Here is an 18841-nt window from a genome sequence, read left to right on the forward strand (position 1 = left end):
GCTTTATAAGGCTCTGGTCAGACCACATTTAGAATATTGTGAGCAATTTTGGGCCCCGTATCTCAGGAAGGATGTTCTGGCCCTGGAGAGGATCCAGAGGAGGTTCACGTGAACGACCCAGGAATGAAAGGCTTAACATAAGAGGAACGTTTGAGGACTCTGGGTCTATACTCTATGGAGTTTAGAAGGATGAGGGGGGATCTAATTGAAACTTACAGAATACTGAAAGGCCTGGATAGAGTGGACGTGGGGAAGATGTTTCCATTAGCAGGAGAGACTAGGACCCGAGGGCACCACCTCAGAGTAAAGGGGAGACCTTTTAGAACAGAGACGAGGAGAAACTTCTTTAGCCAGAGAGTGGTGAATCTATGGAATTCATTGCCACAGAAGGCTGTGGAGGCCAGGTCATTGAGTGTATTTAAGACGGAGATAGATAGGTTCTTGATTGGTAAAGGGATCAAAGGTTACGGGGAGAATGGGGTTGAGAAACTTATCAGCCATGATTGAATGGCGGAGCAGACTTGATGGGCTGAATGGCCTAATTTCTGCTCCTATGTCTTATGGTCTTATTATTTTGTAATCCATTTTCTAAATTTTTGAAATCAATTTCAACATCATGTTGCAAAGGATTTTGCACTTATAACTTTGTCCAATTTTCTGAATTTTTTTGTTACTTTAGAAGTTGAGCTGCCTTGCTACAATGTCACCTTCCTTTATAACCTTGATGGATTTTTTTTTCATCCGTAACCTCTAATAATATAAGCCTGACCTTTCCAAGTCTTTTTTTCTTAATTCATGTTTAGTCACATTCAGTGAATCTACTCTACCTTTTCCATTTCCTATTTCCTTCCTGCACTGGGTTGTTCAAAATGGCACATGGTTCGATAGGGCTTATTGAATTGGGCCCTATCACTAAGGTTTTGCATGAGTTCTTCATTACCTCTTTGCTTTGGCTTCTGCGCTTCTAGATATACCTACGATTGCATTCACCCCTTCTGTGGCTTTAAGTTTTTGCGCGCTCCTAATGATCAGTGTCTCTCGCCAAAGTGCTCTTGCTCCTCTACTGCATATAAAATGTGACTGGTATTTTCTTTCCCTGTGAAATGCAATGGACGTCTGTACCGTGGGACATGGAATCCAAGTTAGTTAATGAATTTGGATTGGTTCTAGTTGCTGTTCCTAACAAATAATTCTGTTTCTCTCCTTCAGGGCCAGATGCTACGGATGCCAGCATGGAGGTTTCAGAGCCAGCTGGTAAGACACTTTCAATAGAATTTTGACCGTAAACATGTGCATGTTGCCAAATTATACTGTCAGTTGCTGACAATTTGCCTATATTTTTACCTTCAGGTACATTCTTTGCACTTATAGCATGTAACCATTAAAACAGCTAGGTTTTTCCCAACAACGCTTTTTAAATTTGTATATATGCATGTATGCACATATTCAAATACACACGTGCTATTATATTTTTTACAATCTATAAACAGTTTCAGATTTAAGCTAATTGTTTACTTGCAGGAACTGAGTATTATATGTCTTCCTTGATTGTTCTCGTTTCTGAAGTTTGGTGTAATTTATTTGGACAAAATTGACAATGTACTTTCAGTGTGGATTCACCAGCGTATAACCATGTGGTTCCATGCTGGTTTTTGTGTTTAGTGAACAGATTTCATGTAGTAAAATACTGTCTTGCGGATGCAGCTTAGCATTAGCTGATAATGGTTTGCTGTTTGAGCATCAGCTAAATTTTAGTTCATTTGTCTAAATAAACAACTACTGAGAACCTAACTATATCAATTTTACAGCACCAGTAGAAAATGGCGATACAGAAGCAGGATCTGATGAATCGTGGGAACAGAAAGCAGAGCCGAGTGAAGCAGAGCCAGGAGGTGGTCCTGCTGGCGATGGAGGGCCACCTTTGGCAGCTCCAGTAGGAATGGAAGAGGAGGAGGATGTGTCTGTGCCAAAGGTTGCTGTGGTCGAACCAGGTGCCCCCAGGAAGGAACATGTAAATGTTGTATTCATTGGTCATGTAGGTAGGTTAATAAGTAAAATGACATGGTTGTGTGCCTCATTTAAAACCCAGATTTGATGAATTGCTAATCCCATTTAAAAAGTCACATTTCCAATAATTGCCACATCTAAAAATTGCCAGGCAGCAACAGAACTTTGCTAAAGGAAATATTCTCATTTTTAAATAATTTACAAAAGCTAAAACTTCTTCATGTTTTTGTGTAATAATATTGTTTCCCTTTTCCCTTAGATGCTGGAAAATCCACTATTGGTGGACAGATAATGTAAGTTAATGCTTCTGTTCTGAAAGATGTAGAGCTGGAGCGAGGAAAACTCCTTTGTAATCAAAGTTCCCAATTTGTTGTTTGGCTCAGTGTTGCATTCTATTTGGTAATCAATCTTCATAATAACCTTGGTTTGTAAGTGAGAGTGCTTCACTCAAGCCCTGTCACTTGAGTCAGTAGTATGTGGGATTGAGACCCACACCAGGTTTTAAGATCATAATTTGTGTTGAGGCTTTGGTTGTTCAGGCCAGACATTGAGATTCTGTAGACTTATTCAAGTAAATACTTTGAAGATCACAGTGCATCATCATGTCATCCTCCTTGTTTCCTGCACAGCATTGTACTTTCATCTGATATTGTTCAAAAGAAAAATCAATGAATTGCATTTTGTGTTTTAACATAGCATAGAATGGGTGGCTATTTAACCAGGATAATGGTTCCTCTATTCCAGAAGTTGATTAATTTGATTTGAAATATCTGAAGGTGATGAGATGCAATTTTTTGCAATCTTAGTTTGGTTTAATTTCATGTCTGAAGCAATAAGTTCTCTAATACTTTTGTCCTGTTTGATCTTTTACATTCTTTGCCATATTTCTGAGCATGGATAGATTTAATTCAGACTACAAGTGCAGTAGTTTCTTGGTCAAACTGTTCTCAAACCTTCTGATGAAGCATTTTTGAAAAATAAACCTTTGAACCCTTAAAATGTCTCTTCAGCTATCTGAGGAAAAGTTAGTGCCTCAATTATATCAGCTATGAAAATCAGTATTGTAGTGTCAGTCACAGTAAATGTTTCAAAAGAAACTTGTTTCTTTAAGTGATAACCATGTTGGAATAGAACTGAAGTCATTTCTTGACCATTGGAAGGGAGCATAAAAGGATTCCACTATACAAGAATGTGTAGGAAAAAATCTTTTTCATACAAAGGGCTTTGAAAGTCTTTAGGCATGTGTAACATTGTATATATTGTCACATTCTAAAATAACTTGAGGCATGTATTTAACTCCGGCTTTACTATGATCAACACAAAAAATTGAAGTAGAATGTTTAACCTGAATCAAATATTGACCAAAACATGAGTAGAAACGTGTTCACCTTTTACTGGTAATTTTTTTTAAAGGTACCTCACAGGTATGGTTGACAAACGAACACTGGAGAAGTATGAGAGGGAGGCTAAGGAAAAAAATAGAGAAACATGGTAAGATTATATTTGTATGTTAAGTACTGAAAATTAAACAGCATCAAGATTCCTAAATTAAAACTTCATTTTAGGATCTATTTCTAAATTTTCAACCTCATTTTATGTTTAAAATTACTTGGGTTCCCCAGCAGTTGAGTGAATTTTGTCTATTGACCAGGAGGTCCTTTAGTTTAGAACAGATTGGAACAATAGTCTGGGTTAAGTTAGCCGGTTTCTACTTGATGCTAGAGCCAGTATTATTGGCTTAAGTACCTCAGCCTAGGAAGAGCGAGATTGGTTGAAGTTCTGCACCCATGATCTACTTGAAAGTAGTTGGTCTTTTCCCTACCCCCTTGCTTGATTGCTAACTTTGATTAGTCGTTGGGAACTTGCTGTATGCAGAGTGAATGTGTATTCTTCTGAATTTGTGGCCCTGTTTAACATGTGTAGATTTTTTTTCATTGTGTCTTGTTTTTTCATCCAACAAGTTAACATGAAATTACCAGTTTTTTTTGTTCTTGCAAAATATTACAAAATCTAATTGTTTTTAGGTACCTTTCCTGGGCCTTGGACACAAATCAGGAGGAGAGAGATAAGGGCAAAACAGTAGAAGTGGGCCGTGCATATTTTGAGACACAGAAGAAGCACTTCACCATTTTAGATGCTCCAGGTCACAAAAGCTTTGTACCGAATATGATTGGTGGGGCATCTCAAGCTGATCTTGCTGTCTTGGTAAGAAATCAAGTCTTCTGGTTTCTTGGGCATTAAACTGATGGATTCAGGAACTAGTTTAATAGTAGACCAGAAAAGAGGGAATGGTGGAATCAAAACAAAATGCTGGACTTAGTCAGCGGGACATCTGTGGAGAGAGAAATAGTGTTAAACATTTCAGGCTGTTGACCTTTCATCAGAGTTCTCAGCATTCCAGATGCTGACAGACCTGAGTGTTTCCAATATTTTCTGATCCAGTTTCAGCTTTTCAATTTATACAATATTTTGCTTTTGTAAGAGACAAATGGTGGTTTTCCACATGGCACAAAACATAGGCAGCTGGATTCATGTTTATTGCAATGTAGCTTTGAAAATAATGCGACAGTTTAACTAATGGCACTATTATGGCAATCATTCTTGTTTTTGTGACCAAATGTGTGATGTACAAAATCTGTTGTTCAATCAGTTCATCTAACCCAATAGAAGCTGGAGTTCATCAAGAAGGAATATTTTTTGATTTCTTAAAGATATTAACTGCAGGATTAGGTTATATTCAGAATGTTGAATCTCAGTGCAAGACCTGAGTTGGTATCTTGCTTTTGTCTTGTAATTGCACTCCCCCTTTATCTGGAATGGTAAAGCAGGCCATTACGCATTTCTTCTTGCTGTTCAAATGTACCTCTCCCAAGTTGAATAAAATTGCCATTTATGGCTCATTGTAATTGTACAGCCATTCTTGCATGTGAGAAAAGCCCCCATGATCTCTCCTTCCTACTGTGTCACTTTAGGTTATATCAGCCAGAAAAGGTGAATTTGAAACGGGCTTTGAAAAAGGAGGTCAGACACGAGAACATGCTATGTTAGCAAAAACAGCAGGAGTGAAACACCTGATCGTTCTCATCAACAAAATGGATGACCCAACAGTAAGCTGGAGCCAAGATAGGTATGATTTCTACATTATACTATGTGCTTTGAGTGGTGATTTTTTTTCTTTAAAAAGCCTCATAATTAAAAACAAAACTTGACATAGTATTAGCATACTATTTTGGTGGAACAAAGGCACATGATTAAATGCTGAATAATTGAAACAATGTGACTGTTTCCAGTGTAGTTGTCATGCAAGGGGAACAATTTATAAGATCTCTCTTCCTTTCAGTATTCCCTACAAAGAATGTATAATGTTGGTCTTAACCAACATGCATTATGCTACATTTATCCAAGTTAAATGCCATTTGCTGTTGTATGGCCCACTTCCCTTCACATGTGAATCTTTTCACATTTGATTACAATTCTTTCCTACAATTACATAACCCTTATTCAGATTTTGGTATCATCTGCAAACTTCTTGACCATACTCAGAACCTGACTGCCCAAGTCAATAATAGAGACAATAAACTGTAGCAGGCTGGGCCGATCTCTGGGAGCCAGTGCTAATAATGTGCGTCCAAGCTGAATCGTGTGTGTGTTAATTACTATGCTTTGGCTTTGGGATTGGAGCCAATTCATAATCCAGCGTATCAGATTCCATCTTGTTGATGACAATTGCATCTGTATTTTAAAATATTTAAGGTGGCAGCATCATCATGATAAGACATTTTTGTGTATTTGAATTAGGGGATAGATGGGAACCAGGTGTTGCTGTGGGATTGGCACTGACCTTTTACCTCTGCAAACTAAGTTCAGATTCCATTTCTACTGAAAGGATGAAAGTCTTCTCTGACACCGATCCTTGATTAAATTAGTCTGAGCAATGTTTTCATTTCCTACTGCTTTGGATCCCACAGTGCAAAACTGATCCTAAATTTATCATTTCACTCAGACTGCATAATGGCAAATGTGCAAAAATGGAAACCTTTTGCACATCAAAAGGAAGTGCTCATTTTACCCTGGAACTCAGGCGTATTTTTGAACCAGGACAGTGGGAACCTTCATCTAACTCTTCATCTACTGTGCTATTCCTGACCTTGGAGCGATTGTTGGCGTTGGGCACTAGAAATGAGTAACATTGTTTTGCCCAACAGTTCACCTAATAAAAAAATTATTGAAATGGCAGCATGTTGACATGCCAAGAACGTGCTGCAGAGTGGAAATTTATGTGGGTCCTCTGAATATATGTTTAGATTTCTTGCCATTTTTTCCCTGAATAATAACCATGATTCTCCATGGAAAAAATTTGAGCAAATTGACCACAGTTAGATCAGAGCATTTTTCGGTAATTAAGTGAGCGAAGCATTTGGGAGCAAGATTTTTCATGCTGGGGAATTGCATAAGTGAAGAAAGGCAAATGCTCTCATTCCCTTTCGACTTTTCGAATTTAGCTGTAGTTGCAAATCAGTGAATTTCATTTTAATTGAACAATAAAGATTAGAAATAAAAACAAAATGTTGGAAGTACTCAGGACAGGCAGCATCAGTGGAGAGAAATAGTATTAACATTTCAGGTTGAGATGACCTGTCGTCATTATCATTCTGATGAAAGGCCATCTGAACCTGAAACCTTAACTTTGTTTCTTTATGACAGATGCTGCGTGACCTGCTGAGTACTTCATGTTTTTTTTTATTTCAGATTTCCAATATCTGCAATATTTTCCTTTGTTTGAAAGTTTGCAACTAGTTGGAACTAATAATAACGAGCTTGTTCCACATCTGGTCTGACTGTCCCATCTGACATTTTCTTCCAATTTTTCATTTTTGACTAAAATCATAGATGGTATGCAAAGACAGTGCTTGCAATAATGAATTACCACTACTTCCAAGCTTCTCCCTTGCCCTAGAGCCTCATCTCGTTTCTCTATTTCCCCTCATGTCATCCTGTCCATGAGATTCACCTTCCACCCCAATGATCCCATTCCCACTGAACTGGACACCCAGTCTTTCCTGGCTCCCAAGTTAGCTGATATTGCTAACAGTTCTGTCCTGAGGTGTGGTATTGTCTCCCAATCTGCCGTTGTTGAATGCTGCCCCAGGATCGCCCTGTGCCCCCAAGAAACCCCCTTCCCCTTGAGCTGATGTTGGGAGGTATGAAATGTAGAGGTATTTGTCTCGAGTGTTCTCAACTTTTGCAGCCTTTGTGGTTGATCATGCCCCCCTCCAGTACTCTTCCAACATCATCTGGCTGGCTGGGACTGCATCAGCTTCCATTCTTATCTATCTAGTTGTAGACAGAATGACCTGCAAGGCTGCTTTTCTTAATTTCTTCTGGTGTCCCCCAAGGATTTATCCTTGGTTCCTTCTTATTTCTCATCTACACATTGCCCTTCAGCAATGACAGCCAAAAACACAGCATTAGTTTCCATATGCACACAGATGACACCCAGCTCTGCTTCACTTCCAATTCTCTTGACCCCCTCCACTGTCTCTTAAATTGTCCCGTTGCTTGTCAGATGACAAACCTGATAGTCTTTGGTCCCCATCACATACTCTGTTCCGTGTGCCCGAATTCTACCCCTCTACCTGGCAACTGTGTCTGTGGCAAAACCAGACTTTGCAATCTTGGTGTCATATTTGACTGAGATGAGCTTCTGACCATATACCATTCCGTCACTCCTCCAAACATCATTTGACTCTGCCCTAGCGCAGCTCACCTGCTGAAACCCCCTCATCCATGCCTTCGTTCTCCCTAGATTTGAAAGCTCCGGTGTACTCCTGGCAGCGTCCCATTTTCTACTGTCCATAAACTTGACATAATCCAAAGCTTTGCCCATGTTCTTCCTTGCATCACATACCATTCACTCATCACTCTCTGGCCTACATTGGCTTCTGGTTAAGCAATGTCTCGATTTTAAAATCCTCGTCCTTGTTTCCAAATCCACCTATGGCCTCACTGCTCCCTGTTTCTAATAACTTTAGCCTGATAACCCAGACTGCGCTGCTCAAGTCCTAACCTCTTGAGCATCCAGATTTTTAATTGCTCCCACAGCTACCAAGCCCTAAGCTGTTGAATTCCCTCCCTGCCCCTCTACCCCGCTTTCTTCCTTGAAGACTCGGCTTAAGATCTTGGCTCTGACCAAGCTTTTGTTCACCTGCCCTGACATCTTTGTGGCTCAAATTTTGGTTGCTGACATTTCTATGATACGCTTTGGGACATTTTACTTTTTAAAGGTGCTGTATAAATGCAAGTCGCTTGATCAGATTTTACTGTACAGTTTTAAATCATTTTGTATGCGACATTATATTTATGTAGTCAAGCAGATGTTCGATATTTTTTCTTAAACTGGTTTGAGCCCTTTTTTAACTTATGACATTCCTACGTGAAGTTGTGAAAATTGATTGGAAGGCTAAGTACAGTGAAAGAAGCCCTAATTAGCCAAAACATTACTTTTCTTGGGCTGGGCGAATCTTGTTTCTCTAAGGGACTCCGGTTATTTTCACCCTGGCAGAATAATACAAATATTTGCTATTCTTATTATCATATACTGATATATGAAGTCCTTTTGGGTTAGTAAAAGCCAATCTTCAAAGCCCACTGTGGTACTCTGTTGGGTTGAAGAAAAGAATGATAGACATGGTGGTTTAACCATTTTCATACACAATGAATAGAATTAGAGTTTAATCTCAATCAGTGCAAATCCTAGAATCTTCCTTCATAAAAATGGGATTTAATTTAAGCTGTAAATTGATGGCTCTAATTGTGGGGTGGAAAACCTTCTACATACATATGAACTAGGAGCAGGAATAGGCCACTCAGTTCTTCACACCTCCTCCACCATTTAATAAGATCATGGCTGATCTGATTGTAACTGCCTGTCTCCTTCTGATAATCTTTCACTCCCTTGTTAATCAAGAATCTATCTAGCTCTGCTTTAAAAATATTTCAAGACCCTGAGACATTCGGAAAAAATTTCTCCTCATCTCTGTCTTAAATGAGCGACCTGTTGTTTTTAAACTATGACCCCTAGTTCTCGATGCTCCCACAAGAGGAAACATTCTCTCCACATCCACTCTGTCAAGTCCCCTCAGGATCTTAAAGGTTTCGATCAAATCACCTCTTACTCGTCTAAATTCCAGTTGATACAAGCCTAACCTGTGCAACCTTTCCTCACAAGGCATCACTGCCTATTCCTGCTATTAGCCTAGTATATCTTCCCTGAACTGCTTCTAAAGCATCTACATCTCTAGTAAAATAAGGAGACCAGTACAGTACACTACTCCAGATATGGGCTCACCGGCGTCCTGTACAACTGGAGCATAACCTCCCTAGTTTTGTATTCAATTCCCCTCTCAATAAATGATAACATTCTATTAGCTTTCCTAATTAATTGCTGTATCTGCATACTAGCCTTTTGTGATTCATGCACTAGGGCACCCAGATCCCTCTGAATCTCAGAGCTCTGTAATCTCTTGCCATTTAGATAATATGCTGCTTTTTAATTCTTCCTGCCAAAATAGACTATTTCATATTTGCCCACGTTATACTCCATTTGCCAGGTCTTTGTCCACTCAGTTAACCTATGTCACTTTGTAGCCTCGTTGTGTCCTCCTCACAACTTACTTTCCTACCTATCTTTGTTGTCAGCAAATTTAGCAACCGTACCATCTGTCCCTCTTCCAAGTCATTTATATAAATTGTAAAAAGTTGAGGCCCCCAGCGCTGATCCCTGTGGCACACCACTCGTTACATCCCACCAACCAGAAAAAGACCCATTTGTGGTTACCCTCTATTACCTTTTAGCAAGCCAATCTTCTATCCACGCCAATATATTACTTACGACACCAGAGCTTTTATTTTCTGCAGTAACCTTTGATGTAGCATCTTATCAAATGCCTTCTAGAAATCTATACATTACATCCACTGGCTCCCCTTTATTCACAGCACATGTGACTCCTTCAAAGAATTCAAATTAGTTAAACATGATTTCCCTTTCACAAAACGATGTTGACTCTACCGGATTGCGTTGAATTTTTCTAAGTGCCCTGCTTTAACATCTTTAATAGCTTTCCCTATGACAGAAGTTAAGCTAGCTAGTTTCCTGTTTTGTCTCCCTCCCCTTTTTTAATAAAGGAATTACATTTGCTGTATCCTAATCTGATGGAGACTTCCCCGAATCTAGGGAATTCTGGAAGATTAAAACCAACACATCAACTATTTCACTAGCCACTTGTTTCAAGACCCTAGGATGAAGTCCATCAGGACCCATGGATTTGTCAGCCCGCAGCTCCAACAATTTGCTCAGAACCACTTCTCTGACGATTGTAATTTTCTTGAGTTCCTCCCTCCCATTTTCAGATTAACAGCTATTTCTGGAATGCTAACTCTCATCCTCTAGAGTGAAAAGCAATGCGAAATACCTGTTCAATTCTCCTTACTTTCCATCATTAATTAGGTGATGAGACTTCTGTTTAACATGAGCCACGCTGCTGCTGATTACTTCTACAATTTAGTCATCACTACATTTTAATAAGTAAGATAAATTAGAATTGCTTGTTTTGTTATTAAATGTTTGTCGTAATGTTTTATAAAGGCTCACTAATTAGAAGCAACAAATACTGTTACTGCACCAAGGCAGCCATTTTGAAAGTTTCTACCTTCCTAGCCTAGACAATATCTAATAGTGTTAGAAATGGAAGTAGGCACTAATCTGCCTGAAGACTGCTACTCAATTGAACTTCAAAGTGAAGCAAAATGTTTTGCCACTTTTTAAAACAGTGGCATTGTCCTGCTGTGGATCAGACTGTATCAAATGTTTTTTCTCTCTCTCAGGTATGAGGAATGTAAAGAAAAACTTGTGCCATTTTTGAAGAAAGTTGGTTTCAATCCTAAAAAGGATATTCACTTTATGCCTTGTTCTGGACTAACTGGCGCAAACCTAAAAGAACGAGCTGAGAACTGCTCTTGGTACACGTAAGTATATATCATATAAAAGAGGTTAGCAATTAAAAGTGGGCAGAAACTAATCCAAGTTGATAACTGTTTGTCATAACCTGATAGAGAAAGAAGCAATAATGTCAGTGCTGCTCAAATGTGAGTTTAGGGGAGGCTGAAGTGAAATTTTAGAATCCTTTTCTAAATTCTCAAATAGAGTTAACATCTCCCCTTCAATGCACAAACATTATACCCTTGGTTGTGCAATCCAAGTTCTTGGCTCTAGGGCTGTCATACGAATTACGAGCCGAAGTAGGTCATTTGGCCCATCGAGCCTGCTCTGCCATTCGATAAGGTCATGGCTGATCATCTATCTCAATGCAATTTTCCCCCACTGTCTCCATATCCCTTGATGTCATTAGTATCCTGAAATCTCTCGATTTCTGTCCTGAACATGCTCAGTGATTGAGCTTGCACAGCCCTCTGGTGCAGAGAATTTCAAAGATTCACCACCCTTTTGAGGGAAGAAATTCTTCCTCAATCTTGGTCTTAAATGGACTACCCCTTATTCTGAAACTGCCTCCTGGCTTTAGACATCACCAGCCAAGGGAAACACCCTATCTGCATCTACCCTGTCACGCCATGTAAGAATTTTGTAAGTTTCAATGAGATCACCTCTCGTTCTGCTAAACTAGAGAATGCAGGCCCAGTTTCCTCAAACTCTCAAGACAATCATAACTCTTCTCCGCCGATGCTGCCAGACCTGCTGAGTTTTTCCAGGTAATTCTGTTTTTGTTTTGGATTTCCAGCATCCGCAGTAGTTTTTTGTTTTTATCTCTGGATTACTTCACATTTATTCACATTATATTCCATCTGCCTTGTCCTTGCCCTTTCACTTAGCCTATCCAAATCCCCTTGAAACCTCCTTGCATCCTCCTTACAACTCACATCTGCACAAAACTAGGTGGAAATGCTATTTGGCCCCCATATGCAAATCATTTATATAGATTCTGAATAGCTGTGACCCAAGCACAGATCTTTGTGGGTATCCCACTAGTAACAACCTGCCATTCTGTAAATGATCCATTTATTCCTCTTTTCTGTCTGCTAACCAACTCTCAGTCCATAACAGTATATTACCCCAACAGTATATTACCCCAAGCCCACGTGCTCTAATTTTGTTTGCTAACCTCATTTGTGGGATCTTATCAAAAGCCTTCTGAAAATCTAATTTCACCCCATCTCCCTTATCTATGCTACAGGTAACATCCTCAAAAAAAAAACTCCTAACAGGTTAGTCAAACATGATTTCCCTTTCATAAATCCAAGTTGACTCTGCCCAATCATATCATCACTCTTTCATAAATCCATGTTGACTCTGCCCAATCATGTCGTCATTTTCCAAGTCTCCAGTTCTCATTTTTTCTAATAGATTCTAACATTTTCCCTACTACTGATAAACTAACAGTCTACAGTTCTCTTTTTGTCTCTCTCTCGCTCCTTTCTTAATAGTGGGGTTACAATTGCTACTTTCCAGTCTGCAGGAACCCTTCCAGAATCTAGAATTTTGAAAGATAACTACCATTATCTCCATAGCCATCTCCTTCATGGAATGTAGCTCATCAGGTCCAAGGGATATATTAACCTTCAATCCAATTACGAGTACTGCTTTATAAATTCCAACTTCTTTCAGTTCCTTATTTTCACAAGCTCCTTGGTTCCCTTGTATTTTTGGGGGATTTCAGTATCTTTCGGAAGGCAGACGCAAAGTAATTGCTTAGTTTCTCTACTATTTCCCTGTTCTTTGTTATAAATTCTCCTGTCTCCACCAGTAATGGACCCACATTTGTCCTTGCTAATCTTTTCATTTCCACATAACTAAAGAAGCTTTTACAGTCTGCCTTTGTTTCTTGCCAGCTTGCATTCATGTTCTCTTTTTCCTTTCTTTCAGTTCCTTTGTCTTCCTTTTCTAGATTCTAAATTGCTCCCAGTCCTCGGTCTTACCACTTTTTCTGGCAATCTTATAATCCACTTCCTTTGATCTAATGCAATCTTGGACTTGTTTTGTCATCCACAGTTGTCACCTTTTCTGTTGGGTTTTTGTGTCTAAGAGGAATGTATATTTGTTGTAGACCATGTAATACTACTTTAAATACTAGCCATTGCTTGTCTACTATCAATTTTGCTTTTTCCCAATCCACCATAGCCAATGTGCCCCTCAAACCTTGAGTTTCCTTTGTTCAGAGTTAAAATGCTGGTTTCAGGATGAACTATATCATTTTCAAACATAATGTAAAATTCTATCATATTATAGTCACCATTTCCTAAAGGCTCCTTAACAGCAAGCTTATTAATTAGCTCTTTCTCATTACATAATACTGAATCTAAAATAACCTGATCCATAGTTGGTTCTTCAATTTACTGCTCAAGAAACCTATCTCAGGAATTCATTCTCCACAGCTAATTAGGCTTACCCAGTCTGTATGTAAATTGAAGTTTCCCATTATTGCAGTATTTCCCATGTTACATGTAGCTCTTAATTTATACTGTGCCCAATGTTATCATTACAGTTTGGTGGCCTACAGGCAACTCCCACCACTGTTTGTTGCCCCGGCTGTTTCTTAGCTCCACCAAAACTGATTCTACATCTTGATCCTTTGTCTAAGATCCTCTCCCACTAATGTACTCATCTCATCCCCTATTAAACACTGCCCCATCTCTCCTCTTTATGCCTATCCTTCCTAAATGACAACTATCCTTGAAAGTTCAGTTCCCAGTCTTGGTCACCCTGTAACCACGGCTGCATAATAGTAATTAAATGATACCCAATCATCTACTTGTGCCTTCAAATCATCTACCTTATTGCTAATGCTACGGGCATTATAGAGTACCTTTTTTAATATTCCACATTCAGATTCTATTTTATGCTTGCCTTTGCTTCGTCTGCTTTCTGGTTTCACTTATTACTTTTCTACTTCCTGTTACCAGTCTTGCTCCCCTCAAATCTGAGCTTTGTCTCAGCTTCCCATCCTTTTCCCAATCTAGTTTAAACCGTCCCCAACAGCACTAGTAAATCTCCCCGTGAGGACGTTAGTCCCAGCCCTGCTAAGATGCAATCCGTCCATCTTTACAGATCCCACCTATCCCACAACCAGTCCCAATGCCTCAGAAATCTGATGCCCTCCCTCCTACACCAATTCTCCAGCCATATGTTGAATTGGTCAGTCCTCATTCCTGTGCTCACTAGCATGTGGCACTAGGAGTAATTCTGACATTACCGCTTTTGAGGTTCTACTTCTCAATTTCTTTCCTAACACCCTAAAATCTGCTTTCAAGGCCTATTCCTACCTATGTCGTTGGTATCAATGTGGACTATGACCTCTGGCTGTGAACTCCCCCTCCCCGGAGAGGAAGGTCCTGCAGCTGCTCTGGCACCAGGGAGGCAACATACTATCCTGAAGTCATGCCTATGACTGCAGAAACACCTGTCTGTTCCCGTAACTAATGAATCACCTATTATTATTGCTTTTCCACTCTTCTTTCACCCCCTCCTATGCAGCTGAGCTACATGTGGTGCCATGGACTTGACTTTTGCTGCATTCCTCTGAGGAACCGTTCCCTCACCAGTATCCAAAATGGAAAACCAGTTAGTGAGCAAGATCAACTCGGGGGACTCCACTGCTGGCTGGTTCTCTTGGGCTATCTGGCAGTCACTCATTCCCTCTCTGTCTGCATTGGTGTAACTGGAGATGTGTGAAGAAAAACAAAATGGTCCAATGATTTGTAGCTTCAGGAAAAGGAATCTCATATTCATGCACAAGATTTGTTGGCTTCTGCTTTTCTCCCTCTTCTGATGTCGTCTTCTCCCCCTGCCAGCCAAATGCCTTTGCCTACCCCAACGTTGATGTTACATTTGGCTTGATCCCATGCTTAAACACCTTTAAACGCTGCATACTGAAGCTGCATGAAAGCTGATTTATGATGTTTAGTTACAACTCCTGTTTTAAAGAACCAGTATTCTTTTTTGACTGCTTACATGCTGCAGAGTTTTTTTGGCTAGTTGAAAGATGTCATTTAAGCTATCAAATGATTGTTGTTGGAAAATGTGTACTGGCATTATTATCAATGACATTTTTTATATATTCATGGGATGTGGGCATCACTGGCTCGGCCAGCATTTATTGCCCATCCCCTAAATGCCCTTACGGTGGTGGTGAGCTGTCTGTGAACTGCTGTAGTCCATGTGGTGTTGGTACACAGTGCTGTTAAGGAGGGAGTTCCAGGATTTTGACCCAGTGACACTGAAGGAATGGTGATTTATTTCCAAGTTAGGATGGTGAGTGACTTGGAGGGGAACTTCCAGGTGGTGGTGTTCTCATGTGTCTGCTCCCCTTATCCTTCTAGTTGGTAGAGGTCATGGGTTTGGAAGGTGCTGTCGAAGGAGCCTTGACGAATTCCTGCAGTGCTGCTTGTAGATGGTGTACACTGCTGCCACTGTACGCCGTGGTGGGGGGAGTGAATGTTTGTGGATGAAGTGCCAATCAAGTGGATTGCTTTGTTCTGTATGGTGTTGGAGCTGTACTCATCCAGGCAAGTGGAGAGTATTGTATCACACTCCTGACTTTTAACTTTTAGATGGTGGACAAGTTTTGGGGAGTCAGGAGGTGAGTTACTCGCCGCACGATTCCTTGCCTCTGACCTCTTGTAGCCTCAGTATTTATATGGCTAGTCCAGTTCAGTTCCTGGTCAATGGCAATCCCCAGGATGATAGTGGGGGATTCAGTGATAGTAATTCCATTGAATGTCAAGAAGTAGGGGTTAGATTCTCTCTTGCTGGAGATGGTCACTGCTTGGTATGTGTGAGGCACAAATGTTACTTGCCACATGTCAGCCCAAGCCTGGATGTTGTCCAGGTCTTGATGCATTTGGAAATGGACTGCTTCAGTATCTGAGGAGTCATGAATGGTGCTGAACATTGTGCAGTCACCAGCAAACATTCCCACTTCTGACCTTTGATGGAAGGAAGATCATTGATGAAGCAACTGAAGATGGCTGGGGCGAGGACACGACCCTGAGGAACTCCTGCAGTAATGTCTTGCAGCTGAGATGATTGACTGCCGACAACCACAACCATCTTCCTTTGCGCTTAGGTATGTCTCCACCCAGTGGAGAGTTTTCTCCCGATTTCCATTAAATCCAGTCATTCAAGGCTCCTTGATGCCAAACTTTGTCAAATGCAGCCTTGTCCCAGCCTTGTCCTCAAGGGCAGTCGCTCTCACCTCACCTCAGGAGTTCAGCTCTTTTGTCCATGCTTGAACCAAGACTCTAATGAGGTCAGGAGCTGATTCCTCAGTTCCTTCGCCTCCGTCGCATCTGTTCTGATGACGCTACCTTCAAAAACAGCTCCTCTGACATGTCCTCCTTCTTCCTTAACCGAGGTTTTCCACCCACGGTCGTTGACAGGGCCCTCAACCGTGTCCGGCCCATATCCCGCGCATCCGCCCTCACGCCTTCTCCTCCCTCCCAGAAACATGATAGGGTCCCCCTTGTCCTCACTTATCACCCCACTAGCCTCCGCATTCAAAGGATCATCCTCAGCCATTTCCGCCAACTCCAGCATGATGCCACCACCAAACACATCTTCCCTTCACCCCCCCCCGGCGGCATTCCGTAGGGATCGTTCCCTCCGGGACACCCTGGTCCACTCCTCCATCACCCCCTACTCCTCAACCCCCACCTATGGCACCTCCCCGTGCCCACGCAGAAGATGCAACACCTGCCCCTTCACTTCCTTTCTCCTCACCGTCCAAGGGCCCAAACACTCCTTTCAAGTGAAGCAGCATTTCCCTTGCATTTCCCCTAACCTTAGTCTACTGCATTCGTTGCTCCCAATGCGGTCTCCTCTACACTGGAGAGACCAAAAGCAAACTGGGCGACTGCTTTGCAGAACACCTGCGGTCTGTCCGCAAGAAAGACCCAAACCTCCCTGTCGCTTGTCATTTTAACACTCCACCCTGCTCTCTTGCCCACATGTCTGTCCTTGGCTTGCTGCATTGTTCCAGTGAAGCCCAACGCAAACTGGAGGAACAGCACCTCATCTTCCGAGTAGGCACTTTACAGCCTTCCGGGCTGAATATTGAATTTAACAACTTTAGATCTTAAACTCCCCCTGCCCCCCCATCCCCACCCCGTTTCTTCCCCCTCCCTTTTTTTTTCAATAATTTATATAGATTCTTCTTTTCCCACCTATTTCCATTATTTTTAAATCTACAACTAATACCTTGTTAGTCATTCCACCCCACCCCCACTAGAGCTGTACCTTGAGTATCCTGCCATCCATTCTTAATTAGCACTTTTCTTAGATAATATCACCACCTTTAACACCTCTTTGATCCTTTTGTCTGTGACATCTTTTGATTATCTGCTCCTATCACTGCTTGCTTATCTCCACAATCACCCCACCCTCAACTTCTCTCTCCCCCCCCCGCCCCCCACCTTAGACCAGCTTATATTTCACCTCTCTCCTAACTATACTTCAGTTCTGCCGAAGGGTCATGAGGACTCGAAACGTCAACTCTTTTCTTCTCCACCGATGCTGCCAGACCTGCTGAGTTTTTCCAGGTAATTCTGTTTTTGTTTTGGATTTCCAGCATCCGCAGTAGCTTTTAGCTTTTTGTTTTTATCAGGAGCTGAGTGTCCCTGGCAGAACCCAAACTGAGCATCAGTGAGCAAGTTATTGCTAAGCAGGGCCGCTTGATAGCACTTGATGACCCCTTCCATAATTTCACTGATGATTGAGAGCAGACTGATGGGGTGGTAATTGGCTGGGGTGGATTTGTCCTGCTTTAGCCAGTGCTTAGCTGTACTGGAACAGCTTGACTAGGGGTGCAGCAAGTTCTGGAGCATGACTTCAGTACTATTGTCAGAATGTTGTCAGGGCCCATAGCCTTTGCAGTATCCAGTGCCTTCAGCTGTTTCTTGAAATCACTTGTAGTGAATTGAATTGGCTGAAGACTGGCATCAATGATGCTGGGGGCCTCCAGAGGAGGCTGAGATGGATCATCCACTCGGCACTTCTGGCTGAAGATTGTTGCAGATGATTGAGCCTTATCTTTTGCATTGATGTGCTGGGCACCCCCACCATTGAGGATGAAGATCTTTATGGAGCCTCCTCCAGTGACTTGCTTAATTGCCCTCCACCACTTATGACTGGATATGGCAGGACTGTAGAGCTTGGATCAGATCTGTTGGCTGTGGGTCGCTTAGCTCTGTCTGACTTGCTGGTCATGCTGTTTGGCAATGCAAGTAGTCCTGTGGTGTAGCTTCACCAGGTTGACACCTCATTTTTAGGTATGCCTGGTGCTGCTCCTGGCATGCCCTCCACTCTTGAGCCAGGGTTGATCCCCTGGCTTGGTGATAATGGTTGAGTGGGGGTTATGCCAGGCCATGAGGTTCCAGATCATGGTTGAGTAGAATGCTGCTGCTAATGGCCCACAGTGCCTCATGGCTGCTGAGTCTGGAGTTGCTAGTTCTGTTCGACATCTATCCCATTTAGCGCAGTGGTAGTGCCACACAACATCATGAAGAGTATCCTCAGCGGGAGGACGGGACCTCGTCACCACATTGACTGTGCAGTGGTCACTCCTACCGATACTGTGATGGACAGATGTACCTATGACAGGCAAGTTGGTGAGGATGAGGTCAAGTATGTTTTTCCCTCTTGGTTCCCTCCCACCTGCTGCAGACCCAGTCTCTCCCTTGTCCCCAGATGTTAGTAAGGAGGACTTACAGGGTTGACAGCGCTCAGTTTGCTGTTGTTGTTTATGGTGCCTAGGTCGATGCCGGGTGG

General features: G+C 41.6%; 1 protein-coding gene across 1 annotated transcript in view; it reads left to right on the forward strand.

Moving 5' to 3' along the window:
• The window catches only part of LOC144691069 (eukaryotic peptide chain release factor GTP-binding subunit ERF3A), a 77426-nt gene that overhangs the window by 39526 nt on the left and 19059 nt on the right, over positions 1-18841 (forward strand). Inside the window, exons 2-8 of the mRNA XM_078559116.1 lie at positions 1210-1254; positions 1809-2039; positions 2267-2300; positions 3421-3498; positions 4032-4212; positions 4980-5134; positions 10891-11031. Coding sequence (XP_078415242.1) covers positions 1210-1254; positions 1809-2039; positions 2267-2300; positions 3421-3498; positions 4032-4212; positions 4980-5134; positions 10891-11031 — 865 coding nt within the window. The remainder of the gene's footprint in view (positions 1-1209; positions 1255-1808; positions 2040-2266; positions 2301-3420; positions 3499-4031; positions 4213-4979; positions 5135-10890; positions 11032-18841) is intronic.

The sequence above is a fragment of the Cetorhinus maximus genome, chromosome 15 (assembly GCF_964194155.1).
Source record: "Cetorhinus maximus chromosome 15, sCetMax3.hap1.1, whole genome shotgun sequence".
Taxonomy (NCBI): domain Eukaryota; kingdom Metazoa; phylum Chordata; class Chondrichthyes; order Lamniformes; family Cetorhinidae; genus Cetorhinus; species Cetorhinus maximus.